Here is a 19,667-nt window from a genome sequence, read left to right as displayed (position 1 = left end):
CCCAGGACTTTAGGCTCCTAAGCTCCATGACAGCAGAGGGGGATGAAAGGACCAAGTCAATTCAGAAGCTCATGTCCAATTCTTTATTAGGCTTGACACTTTAAGGCTGCGCTCCAAGCTAACTCTCATGGCTATTTCCAGACAAATAACCCTTCTGTGCTCTCTACATTAAATGCATGAAATATGCCTTTCTTACACAAGGCCCAGAGGAAAGCATGCGTTGGGCAACAACATTGGATCTGGTCTGTGAAAAAGTCCATTTAAAAGTACATACAAGCAAGAGCTCCCGCACAATAACAGCCATTTTATTGGCTGCCTGTAGACGGGCAATAAGTAGTCATTTTGGAGTTAAGCTGCTTTGACAGAATTAGGTGCTTATGAGTATATCTTTATGATTAGTCAGCCTGCCTTTGAACAATTTGTGTGGCTTTGAATTTGTTGGTGCCGCAGTGTTTGTGTATTGTGTTGTGGGCTGGGGAGGCCGAGGGATTGGATGATGCAACAGTCGCAGTGAAAGGCCTTTATTTGTAGATAATCCAGTCCTCTGCCCTTCCCTGTGTTGAGGGTGTGAGTGAGGTGAGCCGTAATTGGCTGGTGCAGTCCGTCAAAGCAGCCACTGCAGGGGAGCTGAGACCACAGAGAATAGAAGCAGTGTTCTTCAGAAGGCCGCTGTACTAATCCTGTCAATAGAGAATATATCACAACACTAAGCCACCGTGATTAAAGAAATGTAAATGGCGTTTGACACTTCAGTTTCTTTTTGGGGAAATACTGCAAATCTTTGAAATTGAACAATGACAGAATTACAATAGTGGTTAACCTTGATGGCTAATCAATTGTCTGTCTGTGCTGTATTCTGTGACCTAAGTGACTGGGATGGTAACAGAGCTTGTCTTGTGCCTGCAGCTGGAGCAGTTAGACAGTGAACTGAACACAGACCGGGAGAGTCTTTGCAGTGCAGAGAGCCTCAGTACTGACTTGATGAAGGAGAAGGCTCTGCTGGAGAAGACCCTAGAGACACTGAGAGAGAACTCTGAGAGACAGGTACACAGTCGCAGCTACAAGAAAAAATCGATCTGACTAGAAGAATAAGGGATCTTGGCTAGTCTTGTTAGCAGAAAAAAAAAGGGGGGTCAGTTCATGTGATTTGGAAAACCTCAGGGTTTTTGTTGTTCATACCAAAATACTGAATCATTAAATGATTAGATGTATCATATCACCACTGCTGCCTGTTGTCCTAGGTGAAAGGTCTGGAGCAGGAGAACGAGCACCTGACCCAGACTGTTTTGTCATTGAGGCAACGCTCTCAAGTGGGTGCAGAGGCGCGGGTCAAAGACGTGGAGAAGGAGAACCGGGTCCTTCACGAGTCCATCCGGGAGACCAGCTCCAAACTCAACAAGCTAGAGTTTGAGCGCAAGCAGCTGCGTAAGGACTTTGAAGTGTACAAGGAGAAGAGTGAGAGGGCTGAAGAGCTGGAGGAGGAGGTGCAACGGTTGGAAAGGGAGAATGAGGCCCTGCAGAAACGAGTAGCCAGTCTGGGCATCACATGTGAAAAGGTCTGCTCCTCTACATTCGTTGGTGGCTGAATACCTAGAGTTGTCTGTGCGCTTCCTTTCTGTTTTGCACCAAAGGGTAGTCCCTTATTTCTAACATGTAGGACCGTAGGAGCTTTTTATTAATACATTTTCCCCATATTGTCCGAAATACTCAGGTGGCATCTCTGGAAAAGGAGAACTCTGAGCTAGAGGCTGAGGGTCGTCGACTAAAGAAGAAGGTGGACAGTCTGCGGAGCACCTCCTTCCAGCTGGAGGCTCTGGAGAAGGAAAATGTCCAGCTAGACGAAGAGAACCTGGAGCTCCGTAGGGCTGCCGAGGTGCTTCGCTCAGCAGGGAACAAGGCGGCCCAACTGGAGTTCGAAAACCGTGAGCTGGAGAGTGAGAGGAGCCAGCTAAAGAGGAGTGTGGAGTTGCTCAAAGCCTCATCCAAGAAAACTGAGAGGCTTGAAATGAGCAACCAGGGCCTGGACACGGAGAACCAGCGGCTGCAGAAGGCCCTGGAGAACAGCAGCCGCAAGATCCAGCAGCTGGAGGGGGAGCTGCAGGACGTAGAGCAGGAGAACCAAAGCCTGCAGAGGAGCCTGGAAGAACTGAAGATCTCCAGCAAGCGCCTAGAACAGTTGGAGCAAGAGAATAAGACTTTGGAGCAGGAGAGCTCTCAGTTGGAAAAGGACAAGAAGCAGCTGGAGAAGGAGAACAAGAGGCTGAGACAGCAGGCCGAGATCAGGGACTCCAAGTTGGATGAGGACAACCTGAGGATCAGTCACTTGGAGAAGGAGAACCGCTCCCTGGGCAAGGAGATGATCTCATTCAAGGACTCCTGCAACCGGCTCAAAGACCTGGAGAAGGAGAATAAGGAGCTAGTCAAACAGGCTACCATCGATAAGAAGACACTGGTCACTCTGCGAGAGGTAGCCTAATGGTTTAGATAATACCTTAGAAATGGGTGCATGTTATATTGACAGAGTGGATTGGTAGTGACCATAGGTCTTCAAGTGTGCATTTAGATTCTGCTATGGTCATTGCGCCTCCAGGCAGTTAAAAATTTAGTACTATATAAATACATATTTTATGAACATATACCTCCATTGTTCCATTAAGGCCATAAACATGGATTTCTTAATGTTAATCGATTTAATGACTTGTTTGATTTTCAAGGAACTGGTGAGTGAGAAACTGAGGACTCAGCAGATGAACAATGACCTAGAAAAACTGACCCACGAACTGGAGAAGATAGGCCTTAACAAGGAAAGACTGCTGCAGGATGAGCAAAGCTTTGATGATGACAGGTACCAGATTCTCTCTTTCTCTCCTCCTTTTGGGTTGCTGCTTAAAAACAGGTACTCATACCACCATAAATACATAATCACAATTGAGGATCGTAGTAGGCACTCTGCCATTAAATAACTAGTGTCAGTACCACTTATCTATAGCAGAGAATTGCCCTCAATCTTGTCATTATCGTGAATGTCCCTTCTGTGCAGGTACAAGCTGCTGGAGCACAAGCTCGAGTCCACTCTAAAGTCCTCTTTGGAGATCAAGGAGGAGAAAATAGCTGCTTTGGAGGCCAGACTGCAGGAATCCTCTAACCTCAACCAACAATTGCGTCAGGAGCTCAAAACTGTAAGTCCCTAAACAATACAATACAGCTCCCCAGAGGACATGGCATGACCACAGAGATTCCGGTGTTGTTTCTTTCACAAATGTCAATTATGAAAATCTTTTTGGAGGTAGTAATTATGTATTCATTGTTTCCGTCCTTCATGGGTTATCTATTCATCAAGGGCCAGGAGCCTCAGACTCTAGAAATAGTGACTCTAGGAAGGAGATCAGAGGTAGAATTGGGCCTATTTTTATAAGATTTTGCTGGGATGGATGTTCAACCGTTTGGCCTCTGTAGGTGAAGAAGAACTACGAGGCCTTGCGACAAAGGGAGGAGGAGGAGAGGATGGTACAGAGCTCGCCCCCCAGAGGAGGGGACAGGGACGACTCCTTGGGGGTCAACAAGTGGGAGAAGGAGAGTCATGAGACCACCCGGGAACTGCTCAAGGTCAAAGACCGCCTTATCGAGGTGGAGAGGAATGTGAGTATATCTAATCAAGCCCACGTAACAGCCATCTTAGATAGGGTAGGTGACAGTTATCTGCCAAACTGTGAAGGGTCACTGCATATAATGAATGCATGTATATCATTGTATATTTCTTTTCTGTCTACCTCTCGTTTCTGCCTGTGTGTCGTCTTCAGAATGCCACCCTCCAGGCAGAGAAGCAGGCCCTGCGTACCAACCTGAAGCAGCTGGAGACCCAGACAACCAACCTCCAGGCTCAGATTCTGGCTTTACAGAGACAGACTGCCTCTCTGCAGGAGAACAACACCACACTACAGACCCAGAATGCTAAACACCAAGTAAAGCCCTGGTTCCCTCTGTAGCTCCCACATGTGCCCTACTCCCTTTCCTCTGGTCATATCTACAGTGACTCAGACTCCTCCCGAAGCCTTGTCTCTTCTTCCTCCACTATGCCATGTGGCTGAAAAGAGCTCCCCTTGAATAAGGCTTTGCTCTAAAACATCTATTTTGATGTATTTCATGGTGAAGGTTCAAACAAAACACAGGTCATAAATATACTTGTGAACAGAATTTGTCTGTGTTTTGCTGGAAGCCAAAACGTATTAATTTAAACACGTCTGTGTTTGGGCTTTGCACTTTGAAAAACATTTGACCACTGAAATGATGTTTATCCAAATCAGACAAAAGAAAAGGACATGCTGTCTCCCCCATCAGTGTAAAATAGAGGGACAGACAGTGTGTATACAGTGACCCCTATTGCTCAGAACTGGCACTTCAGTCTATACATATTATTTTCCAGAGTTGTCACCCTGGTTTTCACATCAGGGAATTGAATTTAAATGCGTCAAATCAAATCTGGGGCATGACAGAAATCCTGTCGCACCGAACAGATGTCCAATCAAAGACCTTGCTTTATCCCCAGGTAGAGAACTCCACGCTGAACTCCCAGACTAGTACTCTCATGGCTCAGAATGCCCAGCTGGCAGCGCAGCAGGCCAGTACGGAAAACGAGAAGGAAGGAGCAGTGAGGGAGAGGGAGGAGCTGCGGTCAACCTACGAGATGCTGCTGCGGGACCACGACATGCTGGCCGCCCTGCACGAGAGACAGGCCTCGGAGTACGAAGGCCTCATCGGCAAACACGGAGGCCTGAAGAGCGCCCACAAGAGCCTGGAGAGTCAGCATAGAGACCTGGAAGACAGGTGGCGTCATCTCTTCCGCTACCATTGAACAGCACATCAGAACGCCATTTCCACCCAGCTGCCCCGCTGACTGGTGACGCGCTAATCTGTTGCAGGTACAACCAGCTGCTACGGCAGAAGGATCAGCTGGAGGAGCTGGAGAAACAGCTGAAGGCCGAGCAGGAGAAGATGCTGTCTGAGAACAAGCAGCACGAGGCCACGGCTGCAGAGTTCCACAAACTGAAGGCGGAGAACGAAAGGTGAGTGTGTGTGGTTGAAATGTGTCCTGTGTGTGTGTGAGGGGGGGGTTGGGGGCAGGGGGGTGATTCTCCTTGAGGGTTCCTTTGTGGTTGAGGAGAAAATTCCTAAACATTCCAGGTGTTGAGAAACCTGTGTAACGACTTATTTTTGTGTGAGAGGTGAAAATAAAGTCTGCTTGTTTCAGGTGGGTTTTATTTTGCTAATAGACGACTAACATTTGATTTTCAACTGAAATGGTAACAGTGAGTTTTTCCCTTGTCATGGAAAAGAGCTGTCCTGCAAACCATGGTCTGAACATCAGGGGCTAGGGACAAAACGAGCAATTTAAAGCCCATAACTTGGCTGAGTGTGTTTTTGTGGGTACAGACTGAACACGGCACACCGTCAGCTAATCAAGGACAACGAGGGCCTACAGGTGGACCATAAGAACCTGAAGAGCCAGGTGAACACTGCCACGTTGGAGCACACCCGTCTGGAGGCAGAGTTTTCCAAACTCAAAGAGCAGTACCAACAGCTGGATATCACCTCCACCAAGTTAACCAATCAGTGTGAGGTAGGGTTTCTGAACCCCACTCCCTCCATACCTACCTCCCATTAACTACTGTGACGACCCCACTCCCTCCATACCTACCTCCCATTAACTACTGTGACGACCCCACTCCCTCCATACCTACCTCCCATAACTACTGTGACGACCCCACTCCCCTCCATACCTACCTCCCATAACTACTGTGACGATACCTACCTCCCATAACTACTGTGACGACCCCACCTCCCTCACACCTACCTCCCATTAACTACTGTGACGACCCCACCTCCCTCCATACCTACCTCCCATTAACTACTGTGACGACCCCACTCCCCTCCATACCTACCTCCCATTAACTACTGTTACGACCCCACTCCCCTCCATACCTACCTCCCATTAACTACTGTGACGACCCAACTACTGTGAGTAGCAACTGCTGTGAAAATGTTATAAAGGTAGTGGTCTGATGACTTTATGTAAAAATTGCGAGATTGACGTTGGTGGTGACTTTGTTTAAAACATGAAATCCTCCAAATGGAAACGTTCATGTCATTTTCATGTCAGTGCTTTCAGTCCTCAATTGTGTAAAGTTTGAAAAATGACTGGGTTAAACCCTCCCATACCCATGTAGATAAAATATTTTCTATTTTGAAAGCAATCCATGAAGTAACTGTCACTTTGCCAGGGATTGTATTTATTGAACATATATCCTAATGTGAGCTGACCAGCTCTGTGGCTTGAGCCTTGCTGCTGTGAGGTGACCATAATCAATGTCCACTACCCCCACCATTCACTGGGAACTCTGTAGATATAATACCTTGTTATTCACGTGTTTGTAGCCGATACATGGCTGTTCCCCAGACATGACTGTGTTTGTCTGACGTGTCTCTGTTGGACAGGAGTCGATGTCTGTGTGGGGACATCTGGTCTTTTAGCACTTTGCCCTCAGAGGCTTAGCAGTCTGACAGATATTTCCCCTCAGTGAAGAACAGCATGGCCCATGTGTAATGCATGCAACCATGTGAAATCAACTTGGAGACAACCCACATTGCTCAGAAAAGCATTTCCTTTTAGATATATTGCAAAATGTGATTTTATTTCTCCTTAGTTGTTGAGTCAGTTAAAGGGAAATCTGGAGGAGGAGAACCGCCATCTGTTGGACCAGATCCAGACCTTGATGTTGCAGAACCGCACCCTGCTAGAACAGACAATGGAGAGCAAGGACATGTACCACGTAGAACAGAGACAGTACATGTGAGAGACCCCTCTTCTATTCAACCCTCCAACCACTGTTGACCCGCCAGTGGGCGAAATGTCAGTTTCTCAGTATTGGTCAGTGTCATTCGGCTTTTGACTTACTGGTCTTTCCCACCTTGACAGAGATAAACTGAATGAGTTAAGGAGACAGAAGGAGAAGCTGGAAGAGAAGATCATGGACCAGTATAAGTTTTATGACCCATCACCACCTCGGAGGTAAGTAGCTGGGATGACTCCACGACTCATTGTGGTTTGTGCTGTGGTCTGGTTTGTGCTGTGGTCTGGTTTGTGCTGTGGTCTGGTTTGTGCTGTGGTCCTGCCGTGTGCTGTGGTCCTGCCGTGTGCTGTGGTCCTGCCGTGTGCTGTGGTCCTGCCGTGTGCTGTGGTCCTGCCGTGTGCTGTGGTCCGGTTTGTGCTGTGGTCCGGTTTGTGCTGTGGTCCGGTTTGTGCTGTGGTCCTGCCGGGTGCTGTGGTCTGGTTTGTGCTGTGGTCTGGTTTGTGCTGTGGTCTGGTTTGTGCTGTGGTCTGGTTTGTGCTGTGGTCTGGTTTGTGCTGTGGTTCTGCCGTGTGCGGTGTCACGGCATACATAATATCAGTCACTCAATTTAATTTCTAAAGAGCGTTTTACATCTGCAGTTGGTAAAGTGCAGATACCCGGAATCCCCAAAGAGCGAGCTGTCAAGGTTCAAAGAGGTGGCAAGTCCTCTTTTGGCTATACCAGTGCCCATCTTATTGAGAAAAGATTGGCTTTTGTTTAGTTACACCAATAGTATTTATAGCAATGGGGACTGATTTGGTGGTGATATTTTAATTTATGTCTTCATGTCATGTAGCTACTGTTAGTATGAATGTTTAGTATGTTGATATTCAATGTGACAGTATATTTTTTTGTTGTTGAGAAAATACCCCAAAACAGCAGTACACATTACCACATTGTCCGTAACCTAATAACATTAACATTGGGTTGTACGCTGCTGAGCTACAGTGGCTAGTGTAATTCAGCTGCCTCTGGACACACACTAGCTTACATGCATTGCTTTATGCTGTTATTACACAGTACAGCAAACTACCGGAAGCCACAAAATAGACCAAACTGAACCAGAACACCTCAGGTACTGGACAACACGCAGGGTCAAATCATGTCCACTGTTTCTCCCTCTCTCTGTCTCTCTCTGTGTCTCTCTCTCTCTCTGTGTCTCTCTCTCTCTCTGTGTCTCTCTCTCTCTCTGTGTCTCTCTCTCTCTCTGTCTCTCTCTCTGTCTCTGTCTCTCTCTCTGTCTCTGTCTCTCTCTGTCTCTGTCTCTCTGTCTCTCTCTGTCTCTCTGTCTCTCTGTCTCTGTCTCTGTCTCTCTGTCTCTCTCTGTCTCTGTCTCTCTCTCTGTCTCTGTCTGTCTCTCTCTCTCTCTGTCTGGGTCCTTCTCAGACGGGGTAACTGGATCGCGCTGAAGATGAAGAAGCTGATCAAGCCGAGGAGTCGTGAGAGGATGCGTTCCTTGACTCTAACACCCACGCGCTCCGAGTCCAGCGAGGGCTTCCTGGGCCTTCCCCTGGACAGCCAGGACTCTTCCTCTATAGGCTCCGGTTCCAACTCCCTGGACGACACGCTAGCACACAAGAGGAGCAGCAGTAAGTACGCTCAGACCTGCATGGTCAGCTCCCTAGCCATCCAATCTAGCTGTATGTGAAGTGCTTACAAAATAAACGTAACTTACAGTAAAACTGAATGAATGATTGGAGGGTTGTGCATTTGGCCAACTCCGTCCGGTTTTAGGGGGTTAGTGACTGAATGTCGCCGCGCTCTAGCAGCTCCTTTTGGCGGCATGGGCGCCTGTGTGCTCAGTCGTGGCGGTGGCTGGAGAACACATCCCTCCGGCGCGCGGGGATTCCAGTGTACGCTACCCGATTAAGCAAGCAGTGTGACAACCCACAGCCGAGTCCGCTAGGAGTTGCCGCGGTGATGCAGGGTGTTAACCATGACCTGGAAAGAAAACTAGGTTAATAAAAGTCACTATTGTGTTTATGTCCTGGATAGCTTGTGGTATGTTTCTGTTTGTAGGTGTAAGAAATAATAGGAATGAATCAACCACACAGAGCTGAGTCTAGGATCAGGTGTTCCTGTGCAGTGCTGCTCCTCTGACAGTCATTAGCTCAGTACAACACAGGGAGCAGAGGACGCTGTCATACATGCATAAGGTTAAAGATCAAATCCATGTTCAGACAGGCAGATGCATATGGACATGGGTAATATGACCCACGTAGACCAATAGACCAAGGTCAGACAGGAAGGTACGATACAGACATGCAGGTCTCGACTCTGAGCAGAGAGAGCAGGGCAGGAGCGCCAGGGCAGGAGCGCCAGGGCAGGAGCGCCAGGGCAGGAGCGCCAGGGCAGGAGCGCCAGGGCAGGAGCTGCTTGTTGCTGTGTGGTGGTTGGTTGTGTGAACCTAATGCTTGCTCTGCTTGTTTTTCTCTCTGCAAAAGGGAAGAGAGACTCTCAGAGAGTGCAGCACTTCCATGTGCAGGGTACCCAGGGTTCCTTCAATGGTATGCTGAGCGGGGAGGGCTGGGTGTAGCTGTTCTGTCACTCATGGCAGGGGTTTTCAAACTGGGGTCTGAACATTCTTCATTTTAACGTTCACCATATTTCTCACTAAATATTGTTTCTATCATACCTACTGAACATACTACGTTTGGTGAAGTCTTGGTCAATCGTCTTGTCTGTCTTATGCACCTCCAATCATAATTGTATTTTCCATCATTATACAAATAGCCTTTACACTTGCCTGTCTCACTCTGTGAACCAGTGTAAGTGAGGTCCTTACTGATGGACATGTTCTCTGGGGCCTCCAGGGGTCCTCCAACCCAATTGGATTATTTCCCGCGGCAGGTGGGCAGGCCTACTGAAAATGAGGTATGCGTCCAAGAGGATGCAGCTGGCCGTTCTCATATAGCATATGAACCTGGCAGAAGTAATGCCAGAATATGTAGAATACCAGAATAACTCCTGGTAGTCATTGCAGAGTTTGCAAGCTGCAAGTGGCTGTATGGAAGTACATTTTGGGGGGGAAGTTTTCCCTTGACATTAAAAAGTTTGATAACCTCTGACTTCAGGGCGTGTCAACATGTTGTGCCTCATTTTTGGTGAATGTCCATTACTATTAAAAGGTGCAATGCATTATGTGTAAAATCTAAAATATGTTTTGCAAAATGCACACAGTCTACTGAACACACTGGGTGTGGAGTGCTGGAAATCTAAAATGGTGTCTGTGTAGAGTCAGTGTCCCAGACTCAACCCAATGTTTGTTTTATTAGTAGTAGGACCCCTTCAGACATTCCTTCCACTGCAGGGCTGTTCCCCTAGTCTTGCTATTTTATTTTCTGAATTGCACCCTTTAATAAACGTGTGCGTGCGTAGTATCGGCTGGCAGCCTTGGAAGTGGCAACCCTCTCCATAGCCATCCCACTGAGCTGTGTGCGTGGCGTTTTGTGTATGTGTTTGAGCTGGGTGTGTGCGTCACAGTGCACGCGTCTTTGTTTTCATCCATGTCAGCATCTATGCCGCAACATTTTTAGAAACCGGTGTGTTTATGTCCCTGTTGGATCTTCAGGCGACTCCGGGTTCCTGCGTTGTTAACATCCATCTGTTTTTCCCCCTCTCTCTTCCTTTCCATCTCCTCTGATCTGTCCGTTTCTCACCTCTCTGCTTTGGCTGTCGATTGACAGCTCTGAAAAGGTTGCCCTTTATGAGGAACCGATCGAAGGAGAAAGACAAAGAAAAGGCCATCTACCGCCGGTCCATGTGTAAGATAGCTCCTACCACCTCCTTCCCTCCTCCAGCCTGCTCCTGCCTCCCTCACCTAGCTCCTCTTCTCATAGCTTCTGGCTTCAGCTGGATTCTTTCCCTCCTTTGTAAAACAAAATACTCAGTATGTCACTAATAGTGCATACAGGAAATCGAACCTTGTTTTCCTGTAGTGTGTGACTTAGGTTTGTTAACAATTAAAGTATAACAAAAACAGTTTAATGACTAATAACACTGTGTGTGGTAGTAGTTTTGTTTCCGTGATATGTAGTTGTTTTAGTATAGGTGGGTTTTAGTGTAGGTTTAGTCCGTGTACAGTATGTGTGAGCCACTGAGGCGATTCTGTATGCCATTCCTCTGTTCTGTGAAGTGGTGTGTTTCTCTGCCTGTATGACTGTGGCCCCGGCAATCCTTCTCTGCTTGTCTGCCGGTGGTTTGACCACAGCCTGTCAACCCACTCACCCATCTCACTATGGCACTGCTACTCCAGAGCTACACTCCTGTATCTCCTAACCTCTCACTTACAGCCACCATGTCTGAATTGAAATGGAGCCTTGCAGTGCTTTCTCTTTGCCCTTTTTTTTCTCTCTTTCTGTCTCTCTCATTTTTCATATGTATTATTTCCTGCCATCACTTCTGCTGCTTTTAAAAAAATTTTTTTTAAGTTTTCTTAGTTTGGCTGCATTTCAGTTCTTGTGCATGCCTTGCCGATATGGACTTGCCAACAGTGACTGTGGCACATCTCTGAATGCTCTTTCTGTGAGCAGTCACTGCATGCTGAACCTAGCCTGACACAGTCCCTTTGCCCTCCCTCTGGGGCCAGTAAGTCAGCTGATCAAATATGGTGAGGAGGCTAATTCATTTTAATCTCCAAACCAGCTATGAACGACCTACTTCAGACCATGGCTCTGTCGGGTGGCCAGTGGGCTGGGAGCACAGATAATCTGGATGGGCCAGAGGAAGCCAACGGTGGCAGCAGTAACCGGCACCTGAAGGAACTGCGCTCCATGGCCTTTTCCACCAACGCTATCAACTACAGCACCCTCACCCTGCCATCTGGGAACAGGGCCAAGAGGAGCCTGAAGGTCAAAGGTAGTGACTGTCAATCACTCCGGGGGTGCCCTGTTTCCTGTAGAGCTGTCGGAAGGCAGAATGTAGACACGACTACAACTAGTCCTGATGGGGGGTCCTAGGGCTGAGGTACTCCTGGGGGGTGGGGGGAAAAGGTCCAGGTGTTGTTGGTTAAGGTTAGGCATTACATATAGGTAAGGTTTAGGCATAAATGTTACTTTATTGAGGTTAAGGTTAGGTTTAGGGTTAAGACTAGGGCAAGGGAGCATGCAATTTCTATTTTCTGGTCCCCATGAGGGTAGCTGTACAAGTGTGTGTGTGTGTGTGTGTCAGAAAATTACCTCACACACAAGCATAGCCCGGCCACATCTGGGACATCAATAGACCACTAACTACTTACCCTGAGACAAGCCTAAGTATAGCTGACAGATTTCCCTCCCACTACATGAGTCTGAGGAGGCACAAAACCGGACAACAAAAACCTTGTCAAGCTTCTAATTCAGAAACCTTTCAGTTTTTCTTTTTTTTTTGCTGCAAAAAATTATACAGAGATGAAAGAAGAAATGCTCATGTTTATGTTAATGTCTGTCAAAATGGTGAATTCAAGGCAACGCAAAGGCTCTGAACTTTGATTTGAGACAGCTGTACAACCATTGAGATTTACTGTCTGATATGACAGCAGGTCTTTATTTCTTTGGACCTACAACTCTTGTCTGTTTTGCAAGAGTTTTTACAGTTTCTGACACACATTTTAAGATCATAAACACAGGCTTCCAGGATATGGAATGTTGGGGCTTTACCTTGTTTCACCAAGATATAGCATGTATATTAAATACTAAAGTGACCCGATTGTTTTCATGAGTTTGGCCATCATTTTAAGTGTGTGGGTGTTATGCATGCGTGGTCTTGGGCTCCAAGGCTGGGTTGCCAACTCATTGAAATGTCAAGGTTGGCAGGTCTGCAGGCCCTGATCCTGCAGTCGTCATCCCTCCAGTCAGAACTCTTATTGGAACGTCTGTCTTTCCACCAGACAACGCTTCCTGTGAAGACGTCCCAGCGTCATCAGAAGACCTCGTTGGGATGAGAGGTCAAGGTAAGAAAACGGTTGACCTTTAGGTCGGAGTCCCATAAAAATTATTTAACCACAGAAACTTAGATTCAATATGAAATGGCCAAAGTAGTGGCGGAAGTACGCTGCTGTATGATGTCTAATAACATTAGGTATAAACTTAGCCCATATTTCTACACTACAATATGCTACCATTACAGAGGTTATCTGCCTGACTGGCAAAGCTTCATTAGCTGGTATCAGGCTGTACAATTTTCCAACTCGCACACAAATATGTATATTACCGTTTGTGTCCATTAATTTGCTGTTCAGTCTTGGCTAGCTAAAATGTCCTCCCAGTATCATGTACATTCTGAGGATGGAAAGTGTCTATTTACATTCTGGTTGTTAGGTAATATAACGGCTAATGTACAATTCAGTATTTCCAGGACAGAACGTCTGTTAGCTCAGTAGACGGCCTTAGCCTGTGTAGCCCGGTGTGGTGTGGATTACAGGTTAATGGTCTGGATTACGGGTTAACTCAGTCAGCTCTGTGTTGACCGTGCCAGGCCTGCAGGTCTTTAGCAGTGCTCAGGCTCTGTGGCCCTCTGCTCTCAACCCATCCAGTATGTGCAGAGTCCCCTGTAGCATCTGTTGTAAGTGACACACCTGTATACATCTATGATTATCCTCCAGACCCCCTACCGCTGTCAATGGTTACCACCCAGACACCTGCTCACATCACCGGTACTGCTGCGGCACCACACACACCCAACTGGAAACAACTTAAAGCTAGTAACCGCAGCCACAGTGCAGGAGTTTGCATCAACACCCATTTACATGCAGCACACCTGTCCTGGTACAATCTTCTGGCCTGGGTCCCCCTCTACTTCAATCACAAAGCCTCTCTCTTTTCCTCCGATCAGGTTTTCCAAATGCTCCTACCTGGGAAATGATTCCTCCTTCAAGATTGTGTGCCCCCCCCCCCCCCCCCTGATCCTTTTGTGTGACTGGGCATGTTGTTGGCAGAGCATGGCACTGTGCCACCCCCCCTGCCTGCATGGACCATCTGTGGCCCCGTCTGATGTGTTCTCTCATACTGTGTCCTCTTATCCCTGTCCAGCCTCCAGACCCTCCAGTCTCCATAGCATCAAGACCATCAGTAGTAATAGCAATAATAACTCCCACTCCTCGCCGCTCGAGGCCAAAGGTACAGTCACTCCGCTAACCAGAACACCCCCTCTGTCTCTTCACACCTGCATACAATACCTCCTTCAGCACAGTCTTTATTGACTCACACACACATTAGATTAAGAAGATATGTAGAGAGAACCTAGAACCCTTGATTTGTAGTATATTTGAATTGTCCTCAGAGGGGTTTTATCTCCCTCTGAGGTATGGCTCAAGCATTTTAATAGATTTTCAGGGTCACAAAAAAGCAGGTTCGTAAGTAACTCTGGATTATATCTTCAGCCTGGAGCCATTGTTCAAAACACAGTCGCACCAGATAAACTCCCTTATACTAGTGTTTCTTTTCTTTGTCAGGCACGTTGAACGGCCACCTCAGCAGGCCCCACAGTGAGAGCAGTGGGGAGTTCAGCCTCGGTGTGGACCAGGAAGTGTGGTCGAGCGGGAGCAGCCCTGTCCAGCTGCCCCTGACCCGCTCTTCTCACCAGAGTCCCATGCTGCTGCGGAGATCCCTGGACACCCCAGCCAACCTGGCCAGAAAGAAGACGGCCAGTTCCACGGGCAGTGCCAGCGAGGTGGTCTCTCTGCAGCAGTTCCTGGAGGAGAGCATCGACCCTGCCGAGGTGACAGCCTGGAACACAGAATCACTAGATTGCTTGACTGCTTTGGCCTATTTGGTTAGCAGTACTGTTTTATTCAAGTCGAAAGTCATCTGTCAAAGCTCCCATAAAGGCCAGGTAATGTCGCGGTGTGGTAACTTCCATGTCTCTTCTCTGTCTCCAGTCTGGCAGTCAAGAGAATCTGACCGTTGAATCTCCCCGCCTCTCTGGAGGTGCTGAGCATGTGCTGAGAGACCCGGCTGAGCGCGGCTCCACCACTGGCACTAAGGGACGTGGCATTCTGCGCTCAGCCAGCGGAAAGGCGACGACGCCGATGAACTCTGACGGCCGGCCCCCCAGGAGTGGTCAACCAGGTCGCCCCAGCCTACGGAAGGCGGAGAGTACCCGTGTGAAGGGCACGGCCCCGCCCCGGGTCAGCCTCTCCTCCCAGAGTAAAGCCATGTCCGTGTCTGAGCGCCTCGACATGGCCTCCTCCTCCGGTCTGCCCCGGGCCAGCAGCGTCATCTCCACGGCCGAGGGCTTTACGCGTCGGACCAGCATCCATGACCTGCTGTCCAAAGACGCCCGCCAGCCCGTGTCTGTAGACCCCTCGCCCTCCTCAAAGGCCTCGGCTCACTCCTCCACCACGCCCAGTGAGTACCCCCCGTCCAAAAACCCCTCCCAGCACCCAGCCCACGAGTTCCCCCCACCAGCTCCTGTGCCCCCGTCTCTGCCCAAGTCAGTCAGCATGCCCTGCACAGGCGGTCAGCAGTCCCACAGTAGTAAGGAAACTGACCGTTCCAGCCTGGAGTCTTTCTTTGGCTCCTCCTTTACAGTCGAGTCAGTATTCATGGACTCCATCTTCAGTGAGCCAGCTTTCACTGGCGGCAAGAGCCACACATTCCTGTCCCTCAACACTTCCCTGGTCAGTAACATCAGCGGTCCCCCAGGCAAGACACCCCCCCGGCCCAATCCTGTCCAAACCGCTCAGATCCAACCAAACGGACAGAAGTCCTGCCCCTCTGACCAGGAGGTCGTTGACCCCAATCATGTGATTGATGCTGGCCAATCCCCAACCCTTAGCCCAGAGGACCAACAGTCATTGTGGTATGAATATGGGTGTGTCTGAATATAGGGCTCCCTGGTCAGCAACTGATCTGGGACCAGCATAACGACCAGTAACGTTTGGGGAGAAATATTTAACCCTCTGCATGTGTTTTCAAAGCACTATCATGCTATATTTTCTTTTGAGCTTTCGTGTTTTTTCATGGCTGATTTTGTATATCACTTCCTCAACCATGGTTTGGTGTTTCCTTCTGTCCTGTGGAAGATGGGTTCTCTGAATGTCTTTACTTTAAAGGTCCATTCACATTGTATCGTTAATCAAGGCTTTGTTTGGCTCACACAATATAGTGGTACACATCTGCTCATGGGGACATAAAAATTGCTGTTGTAAAATATTTTAAAATTGCTACACATGAGATTTCAAGAACTTTTTAAGTAATTTAAGACATGCTCTTATCCAGAGCGACTTAGTAGTGAGTGCATACATTCATAATTTTATACTGGCCCCTTGAGTTAATCAAACCCACAATCGTAATGTTGCAAGGACCATGCTCTACCAATGGAGCTACACCGGACAATGTTTCATTTAAAACAAACTCCCGGCTCCATTCAATTAGAGATTCTAGGCAAAAACTGCAGCCACTGGAAATGTCTATCTAATGCAGATACATCATGGACATTTTCTGAAATAATAATGTCATTTGCATGGAAAATCTCCATGTCAAAATTTGCTATTTATTTTCTAAACATAAATACTCTGCAAAGCTAGATTCACTACTAGCTGTGTATAGGGTTCATTTAAATGACAACTTCAAGAACATTTCTAGTTAATGCAGCGCTGTTTAAAATCATAGAAATTAGGCTTGTAGAACATGTCCCATGATAGGCTGTCAGACGAACACACTGCCAATAAGCACTATTTATGGAGTCATTTATGTAATCTGTCCCTACAGAGGGAGGACCCAGCTAAAATTTTAACAGAAACTAGTTTCTCGTCTACTACTATTTCTGGATTGAAAGATCTAGTTAACCCTCTGATTTGGGTGGCATTTGTTGTGAAAGAATATTGTCCTCCAGAGAAGTTTCACATTGCATTTCCAGTCTAACTCTACTGTATCAATATCAATGCATATTCACTGAACTGCATGGCTTTATTCTGTCTTGGTTTGTTTTGAACCTCTCATTTTGATTGCTGTGATCAAAATGGTTTTATCTTTTTCATTGTTGGTGTTTTTGTTTTGTGCATATGACATGATTCTTTGTTCTATTTTTCTGAACAAATCACTCAATGTGGTGATTGTTATTTAATATTTGGGTGACTTGGGTTTAATAAAAAAGAAACGTCATCCACAGAATTATAGAATTATTAAAGTTAGGAGTCTGAGAAAGTGTTTTGCCAATGTTTGTGGTGGTGAATTTAAAAATGATACAAATACAATAGGCAGATTATTTTGTGGCATTTTCCCTGTGGGTCATTATGGTGTTGGATCTGGGTAGTCTTCTAAGAATGCTCACACCCATAGAAAAAATGTTGATTTTGTCAGTAACACATTTCTGCCAATGTTTAGATGTATAGCGGCTGATATATTATGACCCATTTAAGTTATATACAGAAAGCACTACTTTATGCACCAGTAGTAGTGATGTTGTTAGTTTATTTATTTCTGCTTTGTTCTGTATTTAACATTTGAAATTGTGTTATTGTATTTATCTTGCGTATAAACCATTAACTGCAGCCTATAACTGCAGATGTAATATGACATGCCTTTGTTCTACAGATGTGGAAGTGTTACAAGAGCGCAGAAAGTCAAAAAGCAGAACTGGGGAGCCAGAAAGCTCCTAAACATTACTCATCGGCTACCGTTAATTGAGCTCAAGTGGTGAGTGCTGCTCTCCGAGCCCAACAGGGAGATGGGGGGTCTCCATGGTAACCCACAGTGGTGTAACAGATGTCCCACCCTGCACGTGCTTGCTTCTCCTCCGCTGGTGTCCCCCAGGCCTGGCTGGTGCCCCCCAGTAAAGGGTACATGAATGGCCCCTGGTGTGCATGGCGTCAAGCGGTACACAGTTTCCCATATTATAATATTTTTTGCCCTACCCCTAATAACAGCAGAACCTCCCTGCTCTGCAGTGTTGTGTGTCAATGACGGGCTTTTCTTTGTCGGAATTCAGGAACAAGTACCAGTGGCTCTATATGATGATGTTGTGTGTTTTGTAAGGTAATCTGCAGTAATGCATGCTTTGGTGGCGCCCAGCTAAAACCCCTCCCTCTGTTAATGCATGTATAATAGACAGTTTTCCAGTGTATCTGTGTTCATCTTCTCTGATGTCATTTGCCTCTAACCTCTTTTCTGTCCTCTTTTCCTCTTCACTGTTCTTTCTGCCAGAGAGAAAAGTGACCTTCAAGCTGTCTGTCTGACTCTGAAGCCTTTAAATGTTGGTCTACTGAGATGGTCTTCAGTAAGAAAAGATTGTAATATAAAATAAATGTTTTCATCTTTTCTTTTAAATCAAAGATGCTTCATTAGAGAAAAGTAAACTTCCCTTTTTTCCTTGAATCAAGGAAACAGAACTTTTTCTATAACTGACTTTCTGGCTAATTGCACTGCTATAAAGTTGCAGACTGCTAACTTGCACTCTACACCTAATCTTGGTGCCGATGTTCATGCGAAGGCAAATGGTTGAGCTTAAACTAGACTCTGGGGACTGAATGTCCTCTGTGTGACTTTGTATCAACTGGACTTTCACCATCTGCAAATTGATTATAATGATCCTCTTTGTAAATGAACAAGCAAATGAAACATCTTTCTACTGTGGAACAGCTGATTTCTATGTCCAGCAAACTGCACAGAAAAAATTGCATGTTGTGACACAGAGGAATAAGGATGACCTCAGTCTGCATGGATCAATCAATCAACACTGTTCCCTCCAAATCAGAATGGACAATGTTTTAAGTTGTTTTCCTCTGAAATGCCAAAATGAATATGGTGGGAAGCCATGTCAACTGCGTGATTGAGAGACAATCCAGTCAAGATGGTTGTTTGAACTGAACACAACCTGTTTGTGTACAGTATCTCACAAGTGAGCACACCCATCACATTTTTGTAAATATTTAAGTATATCTTTACATGTGACAAAACAGAAGAAATGACAATTTGCTACATTTTGAAGCTTGTGTAACAGTGTAAATTTGCTGTTCCCTCAAAATAACACAACACACATCCATTAATGTCTAAACTGCTGGCAACAAAAGTGAGTACACCCCTAAGTGAAAATGTCCAAATTGGGCCGAATTAGCCATTGTCCCTCCCTGGTGTCATGTGACTTGTTAGTGTTACAAGGTCTCAGGTGTGAATGGGGAGCAGGTCTGTTAAATTTGGTGTCATCGCTCTCACACTCCCTCATACTGGTCACTGGAAATTCAACATGGCACCTCATGGCAAAGAACTCTGAGGATCTGAAAAAAAATAATTGTTGCTCTAGATAAAGATGGCCTAGGCTATAAGAAGATTGCCAAGACCCTGAAACTGAGCTGCAGCAAGGTGGCCAAGACCATACAGCGGTTTTACAGGACAGGTTCCACTCAGAACAGGCCTCGCCTTGGTCGACCAAAGAAGTTGAGTGCACGTGATCAGCGTCATGTGATCAGCATCATATCCACACGAAATATTGACACTTTGGGCCCAATTTGGACATTTTCACTTAGGGGTGTATTCACTTTTGTTGCCAGAGGTTGAGACAGTAATGGTTGTGTGTTATTTTGAGGGGACACCAAATTTACTGTTATAAAAGCTTTACAATCACTACTTTATATTGTACCAAAGTGTAATTTATTCAGTATTGTCACAAACAGATATACTCATATTTACAAAAATGTGAGATACTGTATGTGCCCACCGTCAGATGTGTGATTATGACCTGGTGTTCACTTCCTTTTCCACTTTTACATAAATCCATTTGATGTGATTAAAATTCCAGTCTCCTGTGGGTCATTTCACCTTCACTGCCGACTGTTCCCAGTCTTTTCTCATACAGGAATGTGAC

General features: G+C 46.5%; 1 protein-coding gene across 6 annotated transcripts in view; it reads left to right on the top strand.

Annotated features, from left to right (window-relative positions):
* LOC105010518 (girdin) overlaps positions 1–18,862 on the top strand; it is a 58,830-nt gene extending 39,968 nt beyond the window's left edge. The window contains exons 14-35 of one of the 6 annotated variants that reach the window (XM_010869842.3): positions 907–1,044; positions 1,242–1,556; positions 1,712–2,467; positions 2,715–2,845; positions 3,041–3,179; positions 3,457–3,639; positions 3,801–3,962; positions 4,547–4,824; positions 4,920–5,063; positions 5,431–5,617; positions 6,702–6,847; positions 6,974–7,066; positions 8,274–8,476; positions 9,332–9,394; positions 10,574–10,651; positions 11,532–11,744; positions 12,754–12,816; positions 13,895–13,981; positions 14,317–14,582; positions 14,743–15,211; positions 17,402–17,503; positions 18,011–18,862. In XM_010869842.3, the coding sequence (XP_010868144.2) occupies positions 907–1,044; positions 1,242–1,556; positions 1,712–2,467; positions 2,715–2,845; positions 3,041–3,179; positions 3,457–3,639; positions 3,801–3,962; positions 4,547–4,824; positions 4,920–5,063; positions 5,431–5,617; positions 6,702–6,847; positions 6,974–7,066; positions 8,274–8,476; positions 9,332–9,394; positions 10,574–10,651; positions 11,532–11,744; positions 12,754–12,816; positions 13,895–13,981; positions 14,317–14,582; positions 14,743–15,211; positions 17,402–17,466 (4,179 nt within the window). In that variant the 3' untranslated portion in view covers positions 17,467–17,503; positions 18,011–18,862. The other 5 variants (XM_034292751.1, XM_010869835.3, XM_010869836.3 and 2 more) reach the window with 5 other exon arrangements.
* Positions 18,863–19,667: the final 805 nt, after the last annotated feature.

This window comes from Esox lucius, chromosome 6 (assembly GCF_011004845.1).
Source record: "Esox lucius isolate fEsoLuc1 chromosome 6, fEsoLuc1.pri, whole genome shotgun sequence".
In the NCBI taxonomy this organism is placed as follows: Eukaryota; Metazoa; Chordata; class Actinopteri; order Esociformes; family Esocidae; genus Esox; species Esox lucius.
This window is presented reverse-complemented; position numbering and strand designations above follow the sequence as displayed.